General features: G+C 36.9%; 1 protein-coding gene across 1 annotated transcript in view; it reads left to right on the top strand.

Moving 5' to 3' along the window:
• The window catches only part of DLGAP2 (DLG associated protein 2), a gene marked incomplete at its 3' end in the record, with an annotated part of 81,572 nt that overhangs the window by 42,751 nt on the left and 15,075 nt on the right, over positions 1-23,746 (top strand). Inside the window, exons 5-7 of the mRNA XM_083857598.1 lie at positions 11,591-11,940; positions 21,921-22,006; positions 23,228-23,643. Of these exons, the coding sequence (XP_083713724.1) occupies positions 11,591-11,940; positions 21,921-22,006; positions 23,228-23,643 (852 nt within the window). The remainder of the gene's footprint in view (positions 1-11,590; positions 11,941-21,920; positions 22,007-23,227; positions 23,644-23,746) is intronic.

The raw sequence follows: 23,746 nt of genomic DNA, 5'->3' as shown, positions 1-23,746 counted from the left end.
GGAAAAAGAAGGAAGCATCCTGCCTGTTCTTCTCCTGGATTCCTCTGAAGCAAATAACCTCTCAGGAGTCTTCTCAGAAGCTCTGCATGTATTCAGTCCTGGATTTTTGTTGATGTATGTGTCAAGAGCCATAATGATATGTGCACTGGAAGCGCATTCCTTGCCATGCAAGCTATACAAACATTTGATCCATTTTTGTGTCAGGAAACTTATTCAGACTCAGATTTACCCTAGAAAGACAATTGATAAACTTGATGCTTAAAACATACTGGAAAGATTTTTTTTCCCAGAGCATCAGAGAAAATAAAGAAACTAAAATTGGTGACATTCCTAGGGCATAACCTGACAGAATTAACCTTTGACCAGACAGGTTTGTTGATTTGTGTTGGGTTAGCCTCCAGGTCAAGTCAACTAAAAGTAGATGCTTTTGTACAATCTAGTTGTCTAAGTTTCTATGACAACAAACTCTGACTAGTTCAAAGACAATTGACTGCTACCATTTGAGACATCTACACAGGATCCAGAAGAGAATTGAATCATTCTAGACAAGAAGCTGCTGTTCAGGGAGGAAGGCTTTAGTACATATGTTTGGTGAGTTTGGCCCAGACTGAATACAGTGTATGGATCCTATTGCGCACCAACACAGAATCAACAAACCTCAACCTACACCGAGGTGTTTTATTGTCAATGAATAACACTTTGATAGTTCCTGACAAAGGCCTGTTGTGAGGCCAAGGTTTGGTCTCAGTCTATAGTCCATTAAAATATCTACACTGGAAACCACAAATACCAGAGCAATCCTAACAGCATGCTGCTGCCCCTCAAGGGCAACTAGAGGACATCCAGGATTATGGAGGATACTTAGTTTGAGGTGAGCAACCTATCACTTGGCTTTCTGAGAATGAGAACAGCATATCAGGGACGTATCAATGAGTCATGAGTTTTATATGCATTTCTTTACCTTTTGGGACATTCCTATGTCCAGAAAAACACATGTATTTCCACTCTCTGTCTCCTTTCCCCAGTCAAAAAAATTTTACCAGTTTCAGTTATAGAAGTTCTTCTCAGGTGATACATATATCTAAAATGTAGGTGTCAAAGGCAATCATCTTAATAAGTAATTATAGTCAATGGACATAAATGTCCCTTAAAACTTGTACCTGTTATGAAAGAAGTGGTCCTCTGGACATCCCTGTTTCTCTCTGTTGTCTATTAAAATATTCTAAAATTATAGCATTGTGTAGCTAGCTAACTTTCATTAATCTAAGGCAAAAATTAAACCTATTCAAATTGCATTATAGGATGAAAACTAAGGTTAAATTTGGGTCCCACTGTAAACAAGGATAACTGTGGGAACCATGCTCTGACTTACAAATCTGAGAGATCAAAACACAAAAGCATCATTTTCTACACCTAAATAAAGGGCTGGGAGCCTTCAAGTAGCTTCCTTAGCACTGGTTTTGACACTCATACTGACTCTATCTGTTTCTTGGGTAAAATGGTTATTGGATTTGACAAAACTGAGTTTGTTTCCAGACCTGTAATCTCTGTGGATTAAATTCATTGTTTAAAGGTATTAAAATGCATTTGTTTAAAATATTTACTAATCACTTAAGTTTTTTAATGTCAGATTATTATCATAATATGGTGATAAAATTATGTGACATTTCCTTAAGGGCAAGTAAACAAATTGGTTTTCTCATATTATTAATCTTAAAATTCCTTAACAAAAGTTAAATAAAATTACAAGCTACATATAGTTAGTGTAAGAAAGAGAATAGAAAAACCAAAACAATTATAAGCCTACATAATATATTCATGAGGGAGTTTAGGAGGCTGATGGAAATAAATTCAACTGAGCGAGAAGGGTACATAGGAGTTCGAGAAGAAATTCTACTGAAAAACATTTTCAATTTTGTTTTATTTCAATATGAAAGGAGTAGCACAAGAAGAGCAATTCTTAGTCTTTGGAATCTTTTTTTCTCTTTGCATTTGTCACATCATCAACACAGAAAAAGACAATCTGTATTCCTGAAAAGCTGCACATACATTTTGAAAATGAAATATAGTTAAAGGAACATTTTTCATTCCTGTAACTGAAAACTGAGATTGTGTTTTTTAATGCAACTTCAGTATTTTAGAGGGACATAGGAACTGTTTAGAAGAGCATTAGAGCTGTCAGCACTTTGCCGTGCCATCTACAGGATATGGGTTAAGTTATAATTTCTTGCTAATTAAGTGATCTAAAATAGAATCCTTTTTAACCAGTCCATCAGCAATCTATGAGGTTTGTGTTGCCCACATCTCTTTTAATTTTAGCAAAGGCCTACAGTTTCTGATCTTGACGTCTTGTTGGATTTGCATTTCTGTTTTGAGACTAACATTAATTACACTGTCAAAACATATTTATCATTTGTGTAATGATAGGAGCTGCCTACAGACCTAAGTTTTCTCAATATGGAGGTAACATTTTGCGCACTGAATTATTTGATTATAGTAATTCCTTTTATACATTTCTTCTCCAGGGAGACTGTAGTAGCTCCAGCTTTTTCCCAATTTAGTGGTCACATTTCCACTTAATTGTTAGTTTCCTGTACAAAACCAGATAGATGTACAGAACTGAAGCCTAAAAGGATCTACTCTGAATATTGAGACCAACCTGTTGCACACACAGATTTTTTTTTTTTTTCTTTTAAAAAAATCCATAAAAAACCTTGTCTGGTAATTTTGCCTTACCCCAGTAAATTTTAATTGAGGTTATGTGTCATACTAATGATTTCAGTAGTTTTTAAAAGTGCTGCACAGATTCTATTTGTTAGAGATGTCAATGACAGATGCTGCTTAAAAAATAGGTTTCTTATATGTGATTTGTTTGGCAGCAGTGTCTCAGCGATGTGTCATTTTGAAAAACTTTTTTAAAAAGTTCTATATAGGAAGCACAATTCTTTTCTGTGTCAAGAATATATTAATATAATGGTCCAGACCCTAAGCTGGTACAGACAACCAGACAGATTCCACAGACTTCAATATCAACATTTTCAAGGGGGTTGACAGTATGGTCTAATCTAATGCCTCAAACTGGTCATTTGAGTAAAAAAATTACTGAAGTACAGAAGGTTTGCTTTTCATTCCTGTCTGGAGTTACAAAGATACCTTGGGCAAAGCTGGTACTGGCTGCTATGTAGCAGCTTCAGCAGAAGGGTTCAAGGTGCAGGAAATTAAATTTCAGTCATTACTGCAAGCAAATTCCAGTCAGATTTGCTTTACCATCCAGCTCACAGGGGATGTGGAGCAGGGGAGATGAAGCTCCCACCTTTCCAATGAGCACTGGTAACAAAATACAGGTTATATCCCAGTGCAAACCAGTGTGTCACAGGAACAGAGCTTTTGGCTGGAGTTTCTCATCCCTTTAGGCATTTCATAGCATCATAGAATCATTAAGGTTAGATGGTCCAAGGTCATCGAGTCCAACCTTTGACTAAACACCACCATGTCAACTAAATCAAGTGCCAAGCCACTTGTTTCTTGAACACTTACAGTGATGGGAACTGTCAAAGGTAGATATCCTGTGCTTTTCCCTGTCAACCACAAAGACAATCAAGGACAACCAGCTCAAATTAGGATTATTCATTTCCCATCTAAAGTGGGCAAGAATTGCCCCTGGAATTGCTTATTTTTCTCACAGTAATTCTAAAAGTGATTAGAGTTGGATGACTGGGGTTTTTTAGTCACTGATGTGAGGTGAGATGGATTTCCATGTATAGTTCCCAAAATATGTCTTGAAGGTCTGATGTAGTTCACTGTTACTAAAAGACCCTACTTAAAATGCTGACGCAGGACAAATGCAACATTTTGCTTCCAGACTATGCCAACATGAGGCTACTGATTAACATCTGACTTTAGGGTGTAACAAATATCCAGGTTTAATTAATCACAAAATACGTAAAATGATCCAACAGGAAGAAAGGTTAAAAAGTTGTAGATGCATACTAGCCAGACAATGCTTTCAGGTATATAGTTTAAATAAAGTGCAGCCCATCATATAAACTGTGCTGATAAAAATCATCTGAGTGTAAGCAGTCTTGCAAAAAAAAAATCTCATAAAAATATCACTATGGTATTTTTATGTCATAATATATATATAATCTCACTGCTTCTTACTGTTTAATCTCAAAAGGAAGAAACAGGGTCTTTTCACAGATACCCAAATTTGAGACTCTTTCTCTACTGAGAAGCTCTCTGGTCTCTTTACTGGCTAGGATTCATTATGGAGGCCTGAATGAGAAAATGGAAGATAGGTTAACAACTGAAGTATCTCTCTGATTATGTTAGAGAGAAATTTATTCAGAATTTAATTAAAATAATTAACTTAATTAAAACCAAAATTATCTCTTGAATTTCAATCACAGTATGACATTGGTAAGTTTTAATGGCTATTTTTGCAAGGTTTGAATATCCTTACAATTTAAAAAAAAACACTCTCAACTACCTTTAAAATGGAGAAACGCTTGAACATGGAAAACCCTCAGCAATTACAGGATCTTTCACCACCGGAGCAGCAAGCAAAGGTGTGGACCTTTCCAAGGAGCAGCAAAGAAAAGGGGCTGGAGAACCCTGGCTGTATGTGATGTGCTTCCCTCCCCTGCCCTACACTCACATACAGACAATATTTCAATTTAAGTACAAGTAGGTATGTTAGAAGAGCACTCTGAAGGACTTGATTTACATTCAGGTGCCTGTCCAGGGTCAGGTAATGGAGAAAATCACTCCTTTTTTCTGTGCAGCCTGGGCACTTACTGCTCCAGTGCTGAAAGGAGAAAGTAGAGACCCCAATCATCAGTGTGGGTTTTGAGGTAGTCCCTGAGGGCACACTTTGAAAATGGCAAGCTTGGGTCCAAACAGTCTGATTCAACCTTTTCCTCTTCATTTTAGTAGATCCATTTTTCTTAATTAAATACCAGAGGCTACACATGTTAAAACGAAGCAATTTTAAATCTTTTTATGACTGAGCTTTAAACGTATGACTGATTCAAGAAGGAAACCTCTTACTAGCATTTCAGAATTTGACTAAGAAAAGCAGATTATTTTGTACAATTAAACTGGGCTATTTGACAATACACTCTCCTTTTAATGATGTTCGGAATCAGAGCCTGATGTAGATGGAAGTTGAAAAGAGGCATATATAAAAAGATGTGTCCCAACACTCTCCCTTTTAAATAGGGACTTGTATTCTTATTTTAGACATCCATGCCTTGTTAGAAAAATCATCAAATAATTAATTCTTTTAGTAAGAAATAAACACTTTTAGTGTCTGAGATTTTTTTTTTCCTCTAAAGTTCCCTTTGATTTCTTAATGGTCTTTTATTGATCATCATTCTGTGTTTTGAGAAGTAACTGTTAGTCATCCATATGTAGATTTTTATTTTAAGAGTAACTCAGGATTTCTAATGACCATGATAAAGAACAGTGAAAAGATTTCAGGGCCAGTCATGTTAGCTGGGATTTCCAAAGCCTTTGACTAGAAGAGTATACACCAAAAGACTATTCCAAAAACTGGGTACTCTTTTGATACAGGATTAGATTTGATTGCTGCCTTTCATTATGAGAAGGTCTCTTTTTCCTCTTCTAAAATAATTTCGGGGTTGGTGTTGACTTTCCCTGTGCAAAGCAGAAGGTCTAGCACTAGTCTGGGCATCTGCATTGTGTTTTTCCTGGTGCTGTGGGTCCTCAGAGGAGCCCTGTGTGCCTTCACCAACATGCCCCTGGGGCCTCTGCCTCCAGGGCAGCTGCAAGCTCCCTGCAGAGTAATTATCCTCCTTCTGAATAAACCTCCTTACAAAACAGAAAATCCAGTTTACTCCTGCCACAACCATTTCCTTTAATTGATGGTGCTTTCATGTAAATTCATCATCCAGCTAACTTTGTGATCTCAGCCTAAATAATGTTATTTTGACTAAGTACTTAATGGTTATATTGATTTGTAAAAACCCCTCAGGTGATTCCATCTTGCAAATAGATCAAAAGTGGTGATTTATTAAAAGGCTGCCTTTTGAAAGGTGTTCTGAATGTCACCCACACCACTGCTATTTCATCAAATAGAGCACATTTTTCGTACTGCCTTGTGTCTGTGAAGGTCTATGGCTAACCTGAAGTTATAACTAAATTCACCTATTTTAGTAATTTTATTTCTACTATAAACTCGGTTGGGCTGAATGCTGATTTCTATGGCTGTATCAACAGTAACTTTTAGCAAGTTTAGACAAATGCAGTGTAGATTAAGAGGGATATTCTGCTTCCAGCTGTATCAGTTAAACTGTTGCTTATGAATAATCAGGAAATCTTCCTTATATTTCTATTGTCTGTATCCAAACTACCAAATTTCCAGTTCTCCAGTTCTGGAATTGTCCTGGCTACTCTGCAGTATTGCCATAGTGCCTGGTATTCCAGTTGTGACTGATGCTCCCCAGCTGGCACGCAGCACATAAAAAATTTAATATACTTTACAGAACAGGTCATTCGTAGCCATCTCTGTGCAAAATTTGGCACTAAAAGGCAATTTTGTGTATGTGAGGGTCTGGCACTTAAGATATCAATCCTTACAAAACTAATTTGACCTTTTACACATTTTCCTGACTGGAGGACAAATTAATACATGTTATTCTGCATTGCTATGTTCTCATTTCTCCTGAACAACTTATACCTGATTTACATCATTGTTTAATCTGGCCCACTATGAGGCAGCACAGAACCATTTCATTTTCTCTAACAATGCTCTTCCTTAAAGGAATATCCAGTGGAGCCAATTGCACATATTTATGTTGAAGTGGGGCAATTACCTAAGCAGTTAATACTTTGATTTAAATAGGAGTCTAAAATACCCATATAGTTTAGAATTAGAACAGTTTTTTACTGTTTTTGTAATTTTTGATTGATTATTATAAGCCAATAGAGGGAGACAGAATCTATGTTAGGAACTTTAAAAATTATTTTTCCCACTTTAATAAATTAGGCAAAAAAAAAAATCTGCTTTTTATATCAAGATAACCTTCGAATACAACTGGAAAGAAAATTTTAGTTTCTTTTTTTAGTTTATTCATAGAGAGACATATTTATGTCTTGTGCCATCTACTTTCTTTTTCTTTGCATTTCAGAGCAGGTATAGACTTTGCAAACTGATTAACAGCATTGCAGAGGCCTGTTGCTTTTACTTTGCTTTAGCCTCACTGCTCAGCAGCAGGTCTGGTGAGAGAAATATCAGACATGTTCACGATATGCACCCTAAAACCACTAAAAAATTAAAGAAATCAGAAATCTTTGGTCAGCACCAGAAACAACAGGAGTTTATCCTGAATTGCTATTTTATGTGTCCAAACACATAAAATAAAACACATAAAAATGGCATCTGCTGAAGTCCACAATTTAAATGTATCTGAAGCTATCCTGCACCAGCTCTGCCTTCCCGGTGCTGTGCTTTTCCCTGCCTCATGCTGGGTCTCATCTCCTGCTGTTGAGTTGCCTCTGATGCCCCACTTGTCCTCACTGAAGACAAGAATGCTGCACCCCAGTCTTATCGTTCCCAGATCAATTTTCATCACCAGTGCCCTGTGGAGCTGTGGGGCACTGTCCTCAGTCAGTGCTCAGCACCCCAGGACTGCATTGCCCAGCACCAGTCCTCTCTGTGGGGCCAGCAAAATCCCCCACAGCTCTGGAGTTTGCAGAATGGTGACTGAAAATGGGGAAGACATAAAGCAATGCTGAGGAGGTTATATATGCTTGCTTTGGACTAATAACTGCTAAGGCAAATAAAATTTACAAGGTAGAAATGATGCAAAGGTGACAGGAGCCCCTGTCCATCAGCATAAGTGGGTGATAAATAAAAAGTTCATTTTCTATTAGGAGAAGGAAATGTTTCTTCCCATATATAATGTGTTGTATTTACGATTGCCAGGATCAAGAACTAGACATGATAGAAAAGCATTATTGTTGATAACAGGACTATTCCCAGATGCCATTATTAATGGAAACAATTTGTAAGTGACATAAAATTTCATGCTTCAGACCTTAAGACAATACTTATTTATTAGAGATCTAAACCTGAAGATCTGATCTGCATGAACAGCAAAGTGTGGATTACTGCATTGCTTTCTTCTTTAACAAGACTCTGTTATGTAGTTCTCTTTAGTCAGCAACACATGCCAAGTTATCCCATTAACTTCACTAGAACCACTTGAGTGATTAAAGCAAAAAGAATTTGGTAGCAAGATTTGACTCTCTAATGAATGTCTCTGTCCTCTTACTTGATTTTGTTAGTCGCCAATTAGTCCTGGATTTCTGTCTCTGAAACTCTTATTCCAGATATAAACTCATTAACAGTGTAGAGATGGATTTTTGGTTTTTTATTCCCTACTCAATATTTGATCTCCATGATGGTATAGGAATTAATTGAATTTCATCCTGCCATATTTCACTGTAAACATGTAGCCAGTTTTTCACAAACTTTCAGTCTACTGGAAGTTTCTTCTACTTGTTGAACATCTGTGGGACTTCTAATTTCTGTTTAGTGTTCATGATGGAATGCTTGCCAGAACACTACAGTTACTCTAGTACTTGGTGGCTGTAAATCATGTCACTCCACTGAAATAATCAGACTTTTTAAAATAAATTATTCACTCCTAGGGGGAGAAAAAAAATGGGGGAAAGAACAAAAGGCAAGAAAATGTTTTGGTTTTGATTTATTTAAAAAATATGAATATCGATCTAATTCCAATATCCAACTGAGATGGACAAAAACTCTCTAACAGTTTAAAGTTAGAAAGTGTATGTTTATTACAGCGCCGGGCAGCATGCGGGATAGCTCCCAAATACACACCGCAATTTACAGTCACAGAGTCTTTTTATTTGCAAAGATGTTGAATACCCAAAACACAAATGCATATTCATAGCCCTGCTACATCCCATTCTCCGCTTCGTATGATAATTAGCTAAAAAACAATTAAGCATGCCTAGTTTGCCTTTGAAATGGGTCGGTGGTCTTTTTCCGAGGGGAGGGGGCTTAAATTGAGGAAGTAAGATGGCTCTTCCTCGCTCTGAACTTTCTCCCTTTTCAATGCAAATGTAACAAATGAGCTCTGGTAGGACTCCCGTTTCCCCAGGTGCATGACTTTCAATGGGTTTCGGAATAGGGGAGTTTCTGTAATTTATGTTCCTAAATCTATTTATCAGGTTCTCTATTCTTCATTACAAACCCAGCTAAGCAAAACATAAAATTGACAAGCAATCAGTTATTGAGGCCTGGAAAGCTAACTCAATCTGATTTCTCTTAACTAACCACAAATTTTAATTTTTAACAAACTTTAATTAATTCCAGCAAAGCTTATCTCTAACTAAAATTTCTTCTAAAATCCCTAATTCTTTAAAGTCTATGTCTCAGTTTTGCCACAGGGAGAATTTTTCTTTTTCAGAATTGTAAATGAAGATTAAGCCAGCTATGAAGGGTTCCAACAGCAGTTTAACATTTTTCCTCATTAGACAGAGAAGTGATCTGTTGCTCAAGTAATAGGGATATACTTGCTTGTGATGTTTCATTATCACATTAACCATATGTTTCATTTTTCACTGCTATTTTTTACATAAAGACAGATGTAAAAAACAGTAAAGCAGTTATCACAGTGATAGCCTGTCTTATGTTACAGGTAAAATTGGCTTCCTGTGCTGGGTATTGTTCACACAATTTCACCTCATTTTCTTTATTTCTAATGTTTCCCAGCATTTTGATCACTTGCATCTACATTTGCAGGGAGAAGGTGGGGAAGCAGCATTATGGCAACTGCTTTAGTAGAAAAATGCTTGAGAACATTAGACACTGTGTTAGTTTCCAAGCTTTACAGCCTTCCCCTTCTTCTACGAACTTTCTGTACTCCCTAAACCATCTGAAAAATATTGAGTTTTTTCTTTCTTCTTAATTGCTGGTTACAAAACTGACAGTAGACAAGATTGGTGATTAAACAAAAAACGGCACTTCAAAAAGGCAGTCTCATATTCTGAAGAGCATGTTTTACATGTTTCACTCTGTTAGAGCAATTTAGCTCAGACCAAGGCTCTAAATCTCTACCAGAATTGAGTGGTGTCAATAGTAATTCAAAATATTCTTTAAATTAAGGTTTTCTTTCCTAGCTCAGCTTTTCTCTCTTTTACATATGATAACACTTTTATTTACGATTATAAATAGTCAACATTTAAGAGTCAGTTTCTCTAGACTCACTGTTCACATAGGCTAGCCTGGTGATGCAGACTTAGTAGTCCAAGGCATTAATTCCTAAGCCAATCCCTTCATTCCAGAGAGCTGCAGCATAGCCTTCTATAAAAAACCACCACTAGAGAGGCTGACTTCTTTGCTCATCAGCCCATACTGGTGTAATGGAAAGAAGAACTCTTATAGAATCCATTTTGGACTCAAGCAACCCCAATTTCAAGGTCACCTGAGTCACTGTTGCAATGTCAATCCATTTAGTAAAACTAAACAAAGGTGGACTTACTCCTGTAACTATACAAGAAGTGAATTTATTCCTTCTCTGTACAGGAATAAAAAAAGATATATCACACTCCATTTTTTTTTACCAGTTGCTAATTTTATGAATTATGATTATATGTGCTTTGGGGAAAATACTCTTCCACAAAATAAATACTCTTATTAGTACCAAAAAAAAAAAAGTGAAAAAGTGTATCATAGGCTTAGACAATTAGAAAATTCAGCTTTGTGATATTAACGATTAAATATTCATTCCTATGAAATTTTTAAAAAATTTTGTAAGGAAGCAGTATTGGCACGGTTCTGCATCTGTAGAGTTTTATTGGATGTTTTATTGAGCCTTATGCTGGAAGACAGAATTTATGTTAAATCAGCCTCACAACAGTTCTGCTCATCAAAGTCTTAATAGCTTTGCATATATTACAATATTTTTAACATGCCTTGAATTTCCTTTTATTAACTGTATTGTGGATATTTTTAAAACATATGCTTCTTGCACAAGTAAGTAGCCAACCTTGCCTAATTCCAACCAGTGTAGCTGGAAGGATTTTAAAAAGTTAAAGTGTAGCATATCATAACATAGAAGTTGTTGAATAATATTTTCTTCCAGTATATTGATGCTATTTTCTTTACACACTGTGTCTGTACAAAGCTCACAGTTCAGATTATAAGAACAGGGGGAAAAAAATTCTTCCTTTATCTCTCTTATGAGCTTTATCCCACAATCTCGGAAGCCTTACTGTGTATTTACCCAGCACAAGTTTTAACACGCGTATACTCGTTGTCTTTCATCTTCACTGTAATTTGGGACTCTTGTTTCTATCCCTTCCTTCTCTCTTGTTGAAATAAAATGTTTCTGTGGATAGCCATCTGAGTGGCACTTTCAAATAATAGTGAGGTTCATGAAGAGCACTACATTACGCCATCATAATTTTTAAGTAGCACAATCTTGAGGTGATTTCTGTTGTCAAGTTTCCATCAGATTAATCTTGATTTCTCTCTTGCTTTTTTCTTTCTCTTTCTTTCTGTTTTTTTTTTTTTTTCTTTTAAATCTTTCCACAGCTGTAACTTACACAAGTTACAAAAAAACACCGCCGCCAGTACCCCCTCGTACCACTTCCAAGCCACTGATCTCCGTGACGGCGCAGAGCAGCACGGAGTCCACCCAGGACGCGTACCACGACAGCCGGACACAGAGGATATCCCCGTGGCCGCAGGACGGGCGGGGGATGTACAACTCCACCGACAGCCTGGACAGTAACAAGGCCATGAACCTGGCCCTGGAGACAGCGGCTGCGCAGCGCCATGCCGCCGAGGGCCAGGGCACTTCCATCCGCACCAGTGACAAGGCCATCCTAGTGACAAAGGCAGAGGAGTTTCTGAAGAGCCGGCGTTCCTCTATAGGGATCCAGGTAGTCTATCATTAACATCTGTCTGTGATGAATTGCTTGTCTTCTTCCTGTAAATAGCATAGAATGAGTCATTCAGCTTCACTTGCTCTAATAATCTAACAAACAACCCCTGGCTGCTTAGCGTTAATTGCGATTCACATCATGGTTTTGCAGAAAAGTCTTTGGCTAATACACTGTACCTGGGAGAAAATGAATGAATAAATCTCTAGGGAGGTTACCTGTCATTAACACTTGATATGAAAATTATACTGCAGAGCTACAGGTGAACAGCATGTTCATCTCCTTCCCTCCATGAATTCACAGTCCTTTTAATAGAATTTCACCAGCTTTAAAATGCTTTACTGCACTTTTTCTAGTATATTTCTCTTTTGACCTTGGAAAATGTGTAAATCCACTCAATTTTCAAGTATTTTACCTAAAAAGAGACCCTTGTCCCTTTAGTTGTGCTTGGAAGAAGATACAAAAAGAGGAAGAAATGTTCTGCTGTATATACAGCATAATTAGAGATGGCAAGTAATAAAATAGCATTAATGAACACAGTCTTTGAGCATTCTCCCATTTGTCCATCAAAACCCACAATATTTATTTCACCTGACAATATGTGTGTCAAACTGTGGAAAGCTCAGTCAACTTCTGTTGTTTCAGGCAAATGAAATAAGATAATTCCAAATGCAAATTTTGATTGTTATTCCTTCTGCTAAATGGGAAGTACTAGGCAGCTAGAAATGGTCATTTGTTTAAATCTTTAGGAAACACCAAGTAATAATAAAAATTGGAAATTTCAACTCACAAAGAATATTAATTCCTTTGAGACAGGAGTAGAGGAAAACTTATGCTTCTGTTCTGTTGAATATTCCCTTTTATATCACTCGGTTCACTTTTGTGGTTACTTTTGCTAGATTAGCTATAGAGAAACTGAAATTTATTTTGACACGGGTATTGTGGAGACAGCAACATAGATCTTGAGAAGGTAATTGTCCATATAAAAAAACCCATGTATTTTAGAAATATACAAGAATGTAGAAGAAAGTATATTATTTTCTTTAAAAAGTAGTAATTGCATTTCCATTAATTTCATAATATAGTCGTAGAAAAATGTTTAGGTTAAGCATGTCACAGCTGCTGATTGAACTTTACAGGTTAACATTTTAGCATGCTGTAATTTTGCTGTTCCATAATGCATTAGACTAATGGGAAAGAATCAGCTTTGCCAGAAAGCTGTTTGTCCATTTCCTTGACATAAAAGTATTTTCTTCTGATTCTTCAGATGCAGAAGAGTAGCATTCATTTTAACTATCATTGGAAATATTCAGATGGCTACTTTTCAAATGTTTTATGTAGTAATTAGTGTATCCTAAATTGTTCAGAGAAGGAGCATGGGGAGATAACACTGAAAAGTTCAAAGGAGCAGCAAACAAACCTTTGGTACCTTTTAGCCCCTAACCTGAAACTTACTATTCAGAAAGGAATAGTATCTAGTATTGTTCTTATCTCTCCTTTACAGCAACTGTGCATGGTGGTATTTATCAGTGTTGGTGTCTTGACTTGGTCAATCCTGATATTCCAGCAATTAGTTATGGAACTTTGATTACATCACTTGAACCTGTTTATTACTACAGGTGATGACCAGTACTTTTCACTGGGCCCTGACCCTTCTCTATGTGTGCTGTGTTTAATAATATGCGCTTATAATCCACAAAAACACCTGCACAATGATTTCCATGGAGGCAGAGGATCTCCATAGAAACTTGTCATCTGACACTTGGACTATAACAGTGGTCCTCATGCACACATGGAGAAAGGCAAATGTTGTTTGCAACAGCAGGTCTTAGAAGGGTGAGCTGTTTATTATCTTTAAAGAAATACAAACAGCTTGGTTGTACCGTTTGACATTAGATGAGGTTGAATTTTCAACAGTATTCTGAGCACATTTTAGTTGTTTGGGATTTTTTTCAGCACTAAGCTTCAAAGATCACATTAGTGCGAAAAATACATTTCTCCAGTATTTTTAAATAGGAAATACATTTTGTTATATTGCTATTGCCAAGTTTGTACAGAATAAAAGCACAAGGTAGAATGTTCTTATTGCAAACTACACAAATGGTAATTTAAGCACTCAAAGTACAGTAGCAGTATTTAATTTCTTTTAGTCTTCTGTGTCAAAGTACCTTGGAAAAGGATGTTTTTTATTTGCATATTTCCTTGATTGACTAAATGACTTGTTTTCTCATTAGCATGCCATGCCAGGGTAATGCATTGAATTTGCATTTATTTGCATTAGTTAATTTGCTATCAGGATGGTTAATTTGTGCATTTTTTACTGTTCCACTCTTTTAACACATTCATGAGAGAATGCCAAGAGAGTTTTGTACAGGAGCAAAGAACAGAAGTACAGAGTGACCAGCAGTGCCACTGCAAGTGGAAATACAACAGACCCACCCTAGACCCTCAATGTCTTTGAGATATATGATTTGTGTTGCACACATGACATGTGGTGAATGGAAGTTCTTTTAAAAAGCTCTTTCATGCTAGGTGTGTGCCAGTAGGGTTGGAATTCACATGCAGAGAACCCAAGCTCTTAGGGAAGCACTGGAGTTGCTTTACATCTGTAACAACTGTCTGCAGAGGCTGACAACAGCACAGATACACTAATCCATCTCACGCTATGTTAGTCCTATCCCAGATGGGAATTTTGAATTAAAAAATAAAAGCTTTGGAAATGAAAGTTTTTCAGAAAATAGCTGGGGGGGTTGGGGTTTTTGTTGTAGTTTTATTTTTTTCCACTGACATATTTAAATCAAGAAAAATATTGTCAGGCATGTCAATACACACTGGGAAAAAATGCTGACTTATAAATTAAAATGAATTTCAAAATACTGATTTTAAGATTAAAATTTTAGTCAGCAATTGAAAGAATATATGGATATAAAAAGAACAAGACTCTTGTAATCCCAGTAGCTATGAATTTCATATCTGTCTTCTATCATGACAGCAAAAGACTAATCAAAGTATGTGAATTAAAATGGAGAGTAGAGATTGTCAAGAGTAAAATAAGCACTAAATCAGAACAAGGTTGTTGCTAAGATATTTTCCAGGATTTTCCTCGTTCTTTTGCACACCCTGGTATATATGCCAATGATTAACATTTCAAATCCATTCTAGTTATAAACCATTTCATATTAAAAGCATTAGGACTGTGAAATATATGAGAAAACATGTCAAGAAATTCCTCCTATTTATTTCAAGTACTTCAAAACATGCAGTTCTTTGTTTCTTCTCTATTTAAAAGACATCAAGGCTTCTCAAAATGAACAGAAACCCTGGAAACGAATGGGATGGAAACAAATGTTCTAAGTGTGAAGGCTGATTCATGGTCATATTTTTGGAGACAAGCACTAATTGTAGCATAGAGAATGGACTCAGTCATCTTCACTTATTATCAGAAGATCACGCTTCAAAATACCTAGTGGGTTTTTTATAATTTCCAGAATCTACATTGAACAAATCCTTCTTATAAATTAAAGGCAGTATCCAGGGAGATGAATGCAATAGCTTGGTTGCCTAAGTTTTTTTGTGACAAAAGGGGATCTTCTGCATAATTTAATTTATATATATATATAATGAAGTTATTCATGTCACATGGTAAAAACATTGTTCATGATATTCTGCACTCTCAAACTAGAATTCCCCTTTAACACAAAGCATTTTGTACCCATATGTTAAATCTACTTAGATAGGCACCTACATTTTCTTCGTACAGTTTAGGCTATACCATCTTTGTCAGTGCTCTACTTCAGTGTATTCTTCAATCAAAAGAAATATTTGCATTGATTACACTGGTCTTTAGATCATAAATGTTCCAAAGCTCTAGAAGTAAGTATTGTTTCTTCTCCTAAAATAACTGTTAGACTGTGCTTTTGTAGGAGGAGTGTATGAAGTCCTTTGCCTGGAGAAGTCAGTGAATATTTGTTGATTCAGAGCAATTTGCCCCTTAGCATTAAATGCACCAAAAAAGTTATCAGCAACCTCTACTATGGACATTATTTTCTTACTACAATCTCATATAAGCTTGATATAAATCCCATTTCTAAGCTCTGGCTTGTATTTTTAGTAAAAAAAGTCCTTTCTTAAGAGATCAGAGGATATTTTCAAACTGTTCCTTTTGGTAATTAGCGATTACTGTGCCATGCCACATATTTGAGTAGTCCAAATGTTCAGTTTGGAAGTAGCAGAGTGGCAAAATGGAGCTCCATGGTTAGACACAAAAAACTTTACAAGCATGGAAGTATAAGTTTATTTTGCCGGGTTTCTAAAAACTATTTTGAAAACATGCCTGTTTTTGGCTGGTTAAAATATTCCATCCGTTAAGGAAAGCAGTAGCTGTTAGTACTGTAGCTTTATTTGAAGTGGTTTTCCTACTTCGAAGTCACTGCATACAAATAAGGTTGCCCCATACCTAAGAATGGTTATCTGAATTCACAATTACATGTACTTGATCTAGTGTCAGAAGTAGTGTTTTCTATTCTATTTTAGTCTTGTTATCACTGAGAGGCCTATGCAAGAGAGGAAGGGTGAATTATTTCCCTTCCTGTACATCATCAGAGAGATTGTTTTTTAAGCTCTAATTATAGAATAAATTGGTTACAGCAGTGAAAACCCATTGAGGGCAGTGAAGTCGCATGGGGAAAGATAATGTGGCCTGAAGGACTCTTACTGCTAATATTTATGAGAGAGAAGTGTAAGTCAACAGGTTAAAATCTGTTTTCTTATGCATTGAATATATTAACTTCAAGTCTACCTTTGAGACAGTATGCATAGAAGCTTAGACTGGAATGTTTAGGATGATGCAATGTTATTTCAGTTGCAGTGTTCATGTTTAAGAGCAGGATAAGGCTTTACATAGAAATAAATATTGGTTTTAGAGTAGTTAAAATATTATCTAAAAAAGCATAGTAAATACTTCGAAAGAATAATTTTGCATTCTTTGCTAGAATGAGTGCCTATAAACATACTAAGATTAATTATAGCAAGCAAATTACTTTCAATAGTGATTTGTATTTATTAAAATAATTTCGTGTTCATATAATTTACCTGTGGATCCTTTACTACCAAGGCATAGTTTGTATCTGATACTTAGTTTTCACATTTAGAGCTGTATCAGTCAGCAGTGACTGATCTCTGAGGATTAATAGTATTGCCTGCTCCTTGTATCGACAGCAAGGAATGTGAAGGGGACGGTTATGTCTTTGTGAAAGGTAAGACACAGAATCATAGAATATCCTGAGTTGGAAGGGACTTACAAGAATCATTGGTAAGATAGAAATAATGTCAAGGTGCTCCATTACATTTGCTACTAATATTATAAGCTTAATGGACATAAGCACATATGACAACATTTTTCATGGCCTAAAATGACAATTTTTAAGGAACTTCTAGCTCTTTTGTTGCAATGACAGAGGTTGCATGCAATGAGAGAGGTTGTATAATTTACTGTATTAGATTTACTCATTTCTTCTGCTCTTGATATGACTGCCTATTTTTTCTTTCCTATTTTGGGTGAAATTCCATCATAAACATATAAAGATAAATTTTTTCATGTTTTTTTTCTTTACTTAGACTGTAGGCAAATTTGAAAATATTTAGAACCTGTGTAAGTATTAAAATAATAATGAATCAAGGAATATAACAACAGATTTAGCAAAACTTATTCGAGTTTCAAGAGTCACACAATCAAACCAAATGCATCACTTTTTATCCTGTGCTCATTTGAGTTTAGTAGAGCCAGTCAGATAAAAAGTTTCCTGCTGTTTTCTAGCAGGAGTATTTGTAATATCTGTCATACAGAAATGTAATTTATTTGTTCATTTTTTTTCTTTAAGATTGCAAATTATTGTCTTATTTTCCACTTTTATTTGTGTTGGTATTTGCCTCCATTTTACATTTTGTTGGTTGTTGCAATATTTGCAGTGCTAGATTTTGCCTGCACACACACACAGAATTGGCATTCCCCTGCTGCTACAAGGCATAGTGAGAAAATGAAAGCATTAAAATATCAAGACAATTTTCAGATCACTTAGTTAGTGTCAGTCTTGGCAAGCTGGAGGGAAGGATAATTTGGCAAGAGTTTATATTTAGAGATAACAAAATCATTTTTATTTTGATACCTGGAATCATCACTTTTCTGGTGATTTTTTAAATAAAATTTTAGAGCATATTACTTCATCTGGGCCTGTGAATTCAACTGCATATTGGTAAATTACTCAGGATTATATCTCCAGGTGAAATGCCAGTAAGAAAACACTTGAAAACAGATAGATGAAAAAGACTTTTTTCTCGATGTGTTGCATCAATACAAAAGGTATTAACCCATTCAAAATATAAAAGGTAAATCTGCCTCCACACGAGAAGCAGAGTTTAAAAGAAGACTTGCTATTTCTTACTACATCAAACAATGTAGCTGGCAAAAGCAGGTATGTTTTTGATATGCAATAAGGAAGAAGGGTGTGTGTTGCAAGTCTGTGTATTTTGTTTCAGAAAAATTGATGGACTGATTGATGTTCTCCATAGGGTCCTTTCCTTGTTTATGTCTTTGGACCATCATATTTCCACCAACACTGTGTGTGAGCTGCTGAGCCACCTCCGTGGAAAGCAAAAGTCTATTCTCTGTCCATTGGCCATTGCTCACCTCCAGAGTGTTACTAGGTGTATGTTACCCCCACAGCTATGATACTACTGACTCTCCTTCCCCTGTTTCTTTGTTCAGGAATCTGGCCTACACCTCCTACCTGGGTACTCACTCCCTAGATGCAAAGGAGCACATTAAATAAAAATGGTCATTCTTGGTATACTCTTTGAAGGAAGTGCAATGCTTTGGAAAGGGCTGAAGGCAAAGACTGACATGTGTGGAGATGTCAGCTTGGCTTCATCTCTCTAGCTTTGTCTCAGGTCTGAACTGGCACACAATGTCCTGTCCTTCCATGCCAAGCCATGTGAGTGAGCAGAAGGCCCTGATAAATCCTTTGTTCCCATCTGCTCAACTTCTTCAGTCTGGCCACCCACAAACCTCTTTTCCCTTGTCAAACCTTAAGGCTCGTAACCCTGTGGTGCCTGTGCCTACATCACAGACACCATCATCTGGAGCTGCAGTTCAGATGAACAAGTTCAAGGAACTTGATCAACAAGTGGAAGTCATATGAAATTATGATGGTCTTTTCCTTTGGACCCAGCCCAATGGAATAATAAAATAGAATTGAATTATGGAATAGTTTGGGTTGGAAGGGACTTTAAAGATCATCTAGTTACAACCTCCATCCATGGGCAAGGACACCTTTCAGTAGACCAGGGAGCTCAGGGTCCCGTCCAGTTGGGCCTCAAACACACTTACGAGGATAAGGTATCCACAACTTTGTTGAGCAATTTGTTCCTAAATTATGTGAATTAACTCAGACTGACTGGTTGCTTTGAGATGAACCCCAGTACCATAGCTCTTAACAACAGTTTAGACTTCCTGATCACTCCCCATTGTTGCTATGGGTTTCAACATCCTCAGAAAATGTTTCCTCACCTTGGACATCATCTTCCTGCTAACACTCCTACAGGAGCAACCAGGAGTCACAGTCTAAGTGTTTTGCGTTATCTGCTCTTATTCACAGCACAGTCACAGAATGGGTCGGCTTGGAAGGGATCACAGTGGGTCATCTGGTCCAACCTCCCTGCTAAATCAGGGCATCCCAGAGCACGTTGCACAGGAGTGCATCCAGATGGTTCTTGAATATCTGCAAGGAGAGTGACTCCACAACCTCTCCACACAGTCTGTTCCAGTGCTTGGTCACTCACACTGTAAAGGAGTTCTTCCTTGTATTTGGTTTCTGCCTACTGCCTTTTGTCATATTGCTTGGCACCACTGAGAAGAGCCTGGAAATACCCTTTTGATACCCACCCTTCAGATACCTGTAGGCATTTATAAGGTCCCCTCTCAATCATCTCCTCTACCTCTGAGAATGAATTCACTTTTCAAAACCTGTCCGTGCATGTTTGACTGAGGTCTCATTGCAGAAGTCAAAGCTGCAAGTGTAACTTGCCTCTCTGCTCCCCCTCTAACAGCTTACATGAGTATCTCATTCTTTGCTCAGTTAATTCAGGAAATTAATGTGTCTATATGCAGCTTTCCTCAAATCACTGAAAGGACTAGGTGAGTGCCTAGTCCCTCACTTAGACTAGCATTTGTAATTTAAGGCTCCTTTGGACTCTGCTATATATATGTCTGCAGTTCCTAGACGTCTCTTTGTGCTAACAACTGGATCTCATGGCTGCTTTGCATAGAACAATGTTCTTTCAGATACTATGAACCCCCCCAAGCAGCTGAAGCTTCTCACTCATGTTGCAACCAAGATCCACCTTAACTAGGAAACTAATTTACCTATCATTTCAGTTGGTTGTTCTGGCTTTTTTCCTCCAAGCTGCTACCTCTGTGGTTGAGGATTTTTTTTACTGCCAATGTCAAGAAGAATCTTTCTTTTTATAGTGACAACACCATGTTCTGGAGACTGTTACCAAGTCTGACGTTTTAGTTCTCTCAATGCACTGCCCATCAGAATGAATACAGCAAGGTTCCGTGCAGATGCCAGCGTGGAAACAGATGGCATCATGCTCTGTCCCCTAGACCTTATGCAGAATACAGGGAATGGCTGGGAAATGTGTCACACTGATAGCCAGACATTTTAGCACACCTGTGCCTGGTGCTATACTGTGCAGTTCAAGCATGCCATTAACATTTACTAAAGGGTTCCTGCACTAGCTGATCTCCAAGACTCACCCACAGGTAAATATGAACACGTAGTCATTGCTGGCTGGTGTTCCCTTCCATGGGAATGTACACTAAGCTACAGCTTAAAGATGGAAGTTGTTACCAGCAACTGCCTTCCTCAAGTATAGTCCACATATGCATTCATTTCCCACCCTCCACCCACCTTGTCCCTGCATCCCATCAGAAACCAGGTGGGGTTGGGACTGTGCAGCTGAGACACAGCTGTAAAGACCATCAGGCTCTTTCTAGAGATGTCTGTGACTGCTGCAAGGGTAAAACTTTTCTTATCTTTATCATCAGATTCTTAGAATTCACACATGGAGTGTGCATATTGAAACACTGGTTGATTTTTTTTTTTTTTTTAACAGTGAAAATATCATTCAGAAGGAAAAGTCAGTTCTACTTTTTTTTCTTTTTTTTCGTGCCTCTCCCTTGATTCAGTAATTTGCATACTGCAGTACTTGCTCTGTGTCAAAGACTTGGGGGCGGTGTGGTGGTGGGGAGTGCTATATAAAATCCCACAGAAACTTGCAAACGCTAGTCTCAGTCTTGAAGGAAACTACTATGAATATGTTTTGGTAAGTGTATTTCAGATGGGAATGCTATAAAAAATGCATAAATTGCCTGCTCGATACAGCATTGTCAGGACTGTGTTATTAAAAAAAAGGTGAGATAGGGCATTCTGCTGTATTTCTCACATCATTTAATGGTTTTATATTTGTCAACAGAGTTGCTGATAAAATTTCATTGCTCCATTTCTTTTTATCACTTGCAAGCTTATGGGGCTACTTGAGATTTTATTTTATTTTGTAAATCAAGGACTATAATGAGACTGGTTTATAATAATATAAAAAGGGCTTACCCTGTGAATTCTTCATTCTTAGAACAGCCCTTCCAGACCAAGTTTACTCTCTGATTCCACCAAACTGGGTAATCCCTTCTGCTTGGGTTGGAAATAGGGAATTACACAGCAGAAGTACTTGTGCAAAACTTTAATAAGACACAGCACCAACACAATAATACCAGGCTGAATACCTCTTCCATTTATTTTACTGTGACAGGTGTTTCTTAGCAGAAAGACATGAAATATATAATTAATTTTGAATGAGTGTATGTAAAATTGTGCTGAGTTGTCAATGCTCACTCTGCAGATGTATCTTTTGTGTTGAATTAGGTGGAAACAGCAACTGATTCAGATACTGAAAGCAGAGGCCTACGGGAATACCACTCTGTTGGAATACAAGTGGAAGATGAAAAACGGTAACTTAAGCATGTTCAAAAATCTGTAGTCTTTCATAACACAACATGTATTTGTAAACAGATTTAATAAATAAGACCTGACAGGTGCTGCCACTAAATAATCCCCAAAGCCAAATTTCTTATATACATGCTTGTCATTTGGTAAAATTTGTGGAGATTACTTAGTATTTGCTTCACATTTATCTAACTTTCCAGTTTTTAATTGAAGGGAAAGAAGTTAATGTATTGAATTGAATTGAAACAGTGGCTTAATACAATTTCATTATTGGCAGAACAAATACTAAGAGCTACATATTGGAACAGTCTTCCTTTGATAGGACTCCTCATGCTGATCCAGGCTTTCCCAGTCCACAAAAGGAGATACAATTTTTAGGATGGTACCTTTATTCTAAACTAGAATCAGCTTTTTGATTTGTTCAGTCCTTCTCTAGTTTTGTAAAGCTGCTGGCCCATGTACTGATCCACAGGTTATCCTTGGCAGCTACTGTTTATCAAGTACTGGACCAGGACCATTATCTCATTTCACAGCAGCTGTCTGAGAGTATCTGGCCGCTAATTGCCTTTTGTCATCACTGACTACAAGTCATTTGAGACAATAGACTCCAGTTTGAAAAGATTTCACAAATAATCTTTGTTTCTCTATCTAACTTTTTAACACAAAGCTTTTCTAAAATGTCATTATTCAGTGTCATATAACAGTGGAAAATCACCCTATAAAACAAAAAACCCCAACCCACAGTCTTAAACTTGCTGAATTTTTTTTCTTTCTTTTGTTACAGGAGTCTCAAAAGTCCTAACTGAGTAGATTTTCAGATTTTTAAATTCTACTTAAAACTCTGAACATTTAAATTTTTTATATATATACTTTACAGAATTCTATCAGAAAGTTCTAGTTCCACTAGTTATTTCCAGTTTATTTAGTAATGATACAAGTTATTTTGTGTTATTAGAATAAATCAATATTTGCTTCCAGAGATAAATTATTTTCTTTTGTACCCTTGTTTATATCAATAATTCCACTATACATTTTGTTTTTTCTCTCTGTTGCTACTCACCATCTAATTTTACTGAGATATACACAAAGAAAAAATGTTTAACATAAAGTCCAATGAGAAGAACAGAATCTATTCTTCCTCACCGAAACATTTTTCTGTACCTCTGTACCATCACATACGTTATTTGTATGTCTTAATATCTTTTCTTTCTTTCTTCTTCACCAAGGCATGGACGATTCAAGCGCTCAAACAGTGTAACAGCAGCAGTCCAGGCTGACCTGGAACTGGAGGGTTTTCCAGGACACATCACCATGGAGGATAAGGGACTTCAATTTGGCTCGTCATTCCAGCAGCACTCAGAGCCCAGCACACCCACCCAATACAGTGCAGTGAGAACTGTACGGACACAGGGACTGTTCAGTTACAGAGAAGATTACAGGACCCCAGTTGACACCTCAAACCTTCCACCACCAGAACCCTGGCTGGAGCCAGCCATTGAGACAGTAGAGACTGGTCGAATGTCTCCTTGCCGACGGGACGGATCTTGGTTCATGAAGCTACTACACACTGAAACAAAGAGAATGGAAGGATGGTGCAAAGAAATGGAAAGAGAAGCAGAAGAAAATGATCTTTCTGAAGAAAGTAAGAACATTTCAGTAAATTTCCTTACAGATGATTACTAAAATATGAAATCTGTTGGGATAAAGCTGTGAGCTGTGGTTTGTCCTCAATATTCTGTTCTGTA

The sequence above is a fragment of the Zosterops lateralis genome, assembly GCF_965231275.1.
Source record: "Zosterops lateralis genome assembly, chromosome: 3".
NCBI lineage: Eukaryota > Metazoa > Chordata > Aves > Passeriformes > Zosteropidae > Zosterops > Zosterops lateralis.
Note: the sequence above shows the minus strand (reverse complement) of the source record. Positions and strands in the feature narration are given on the sequence as shown.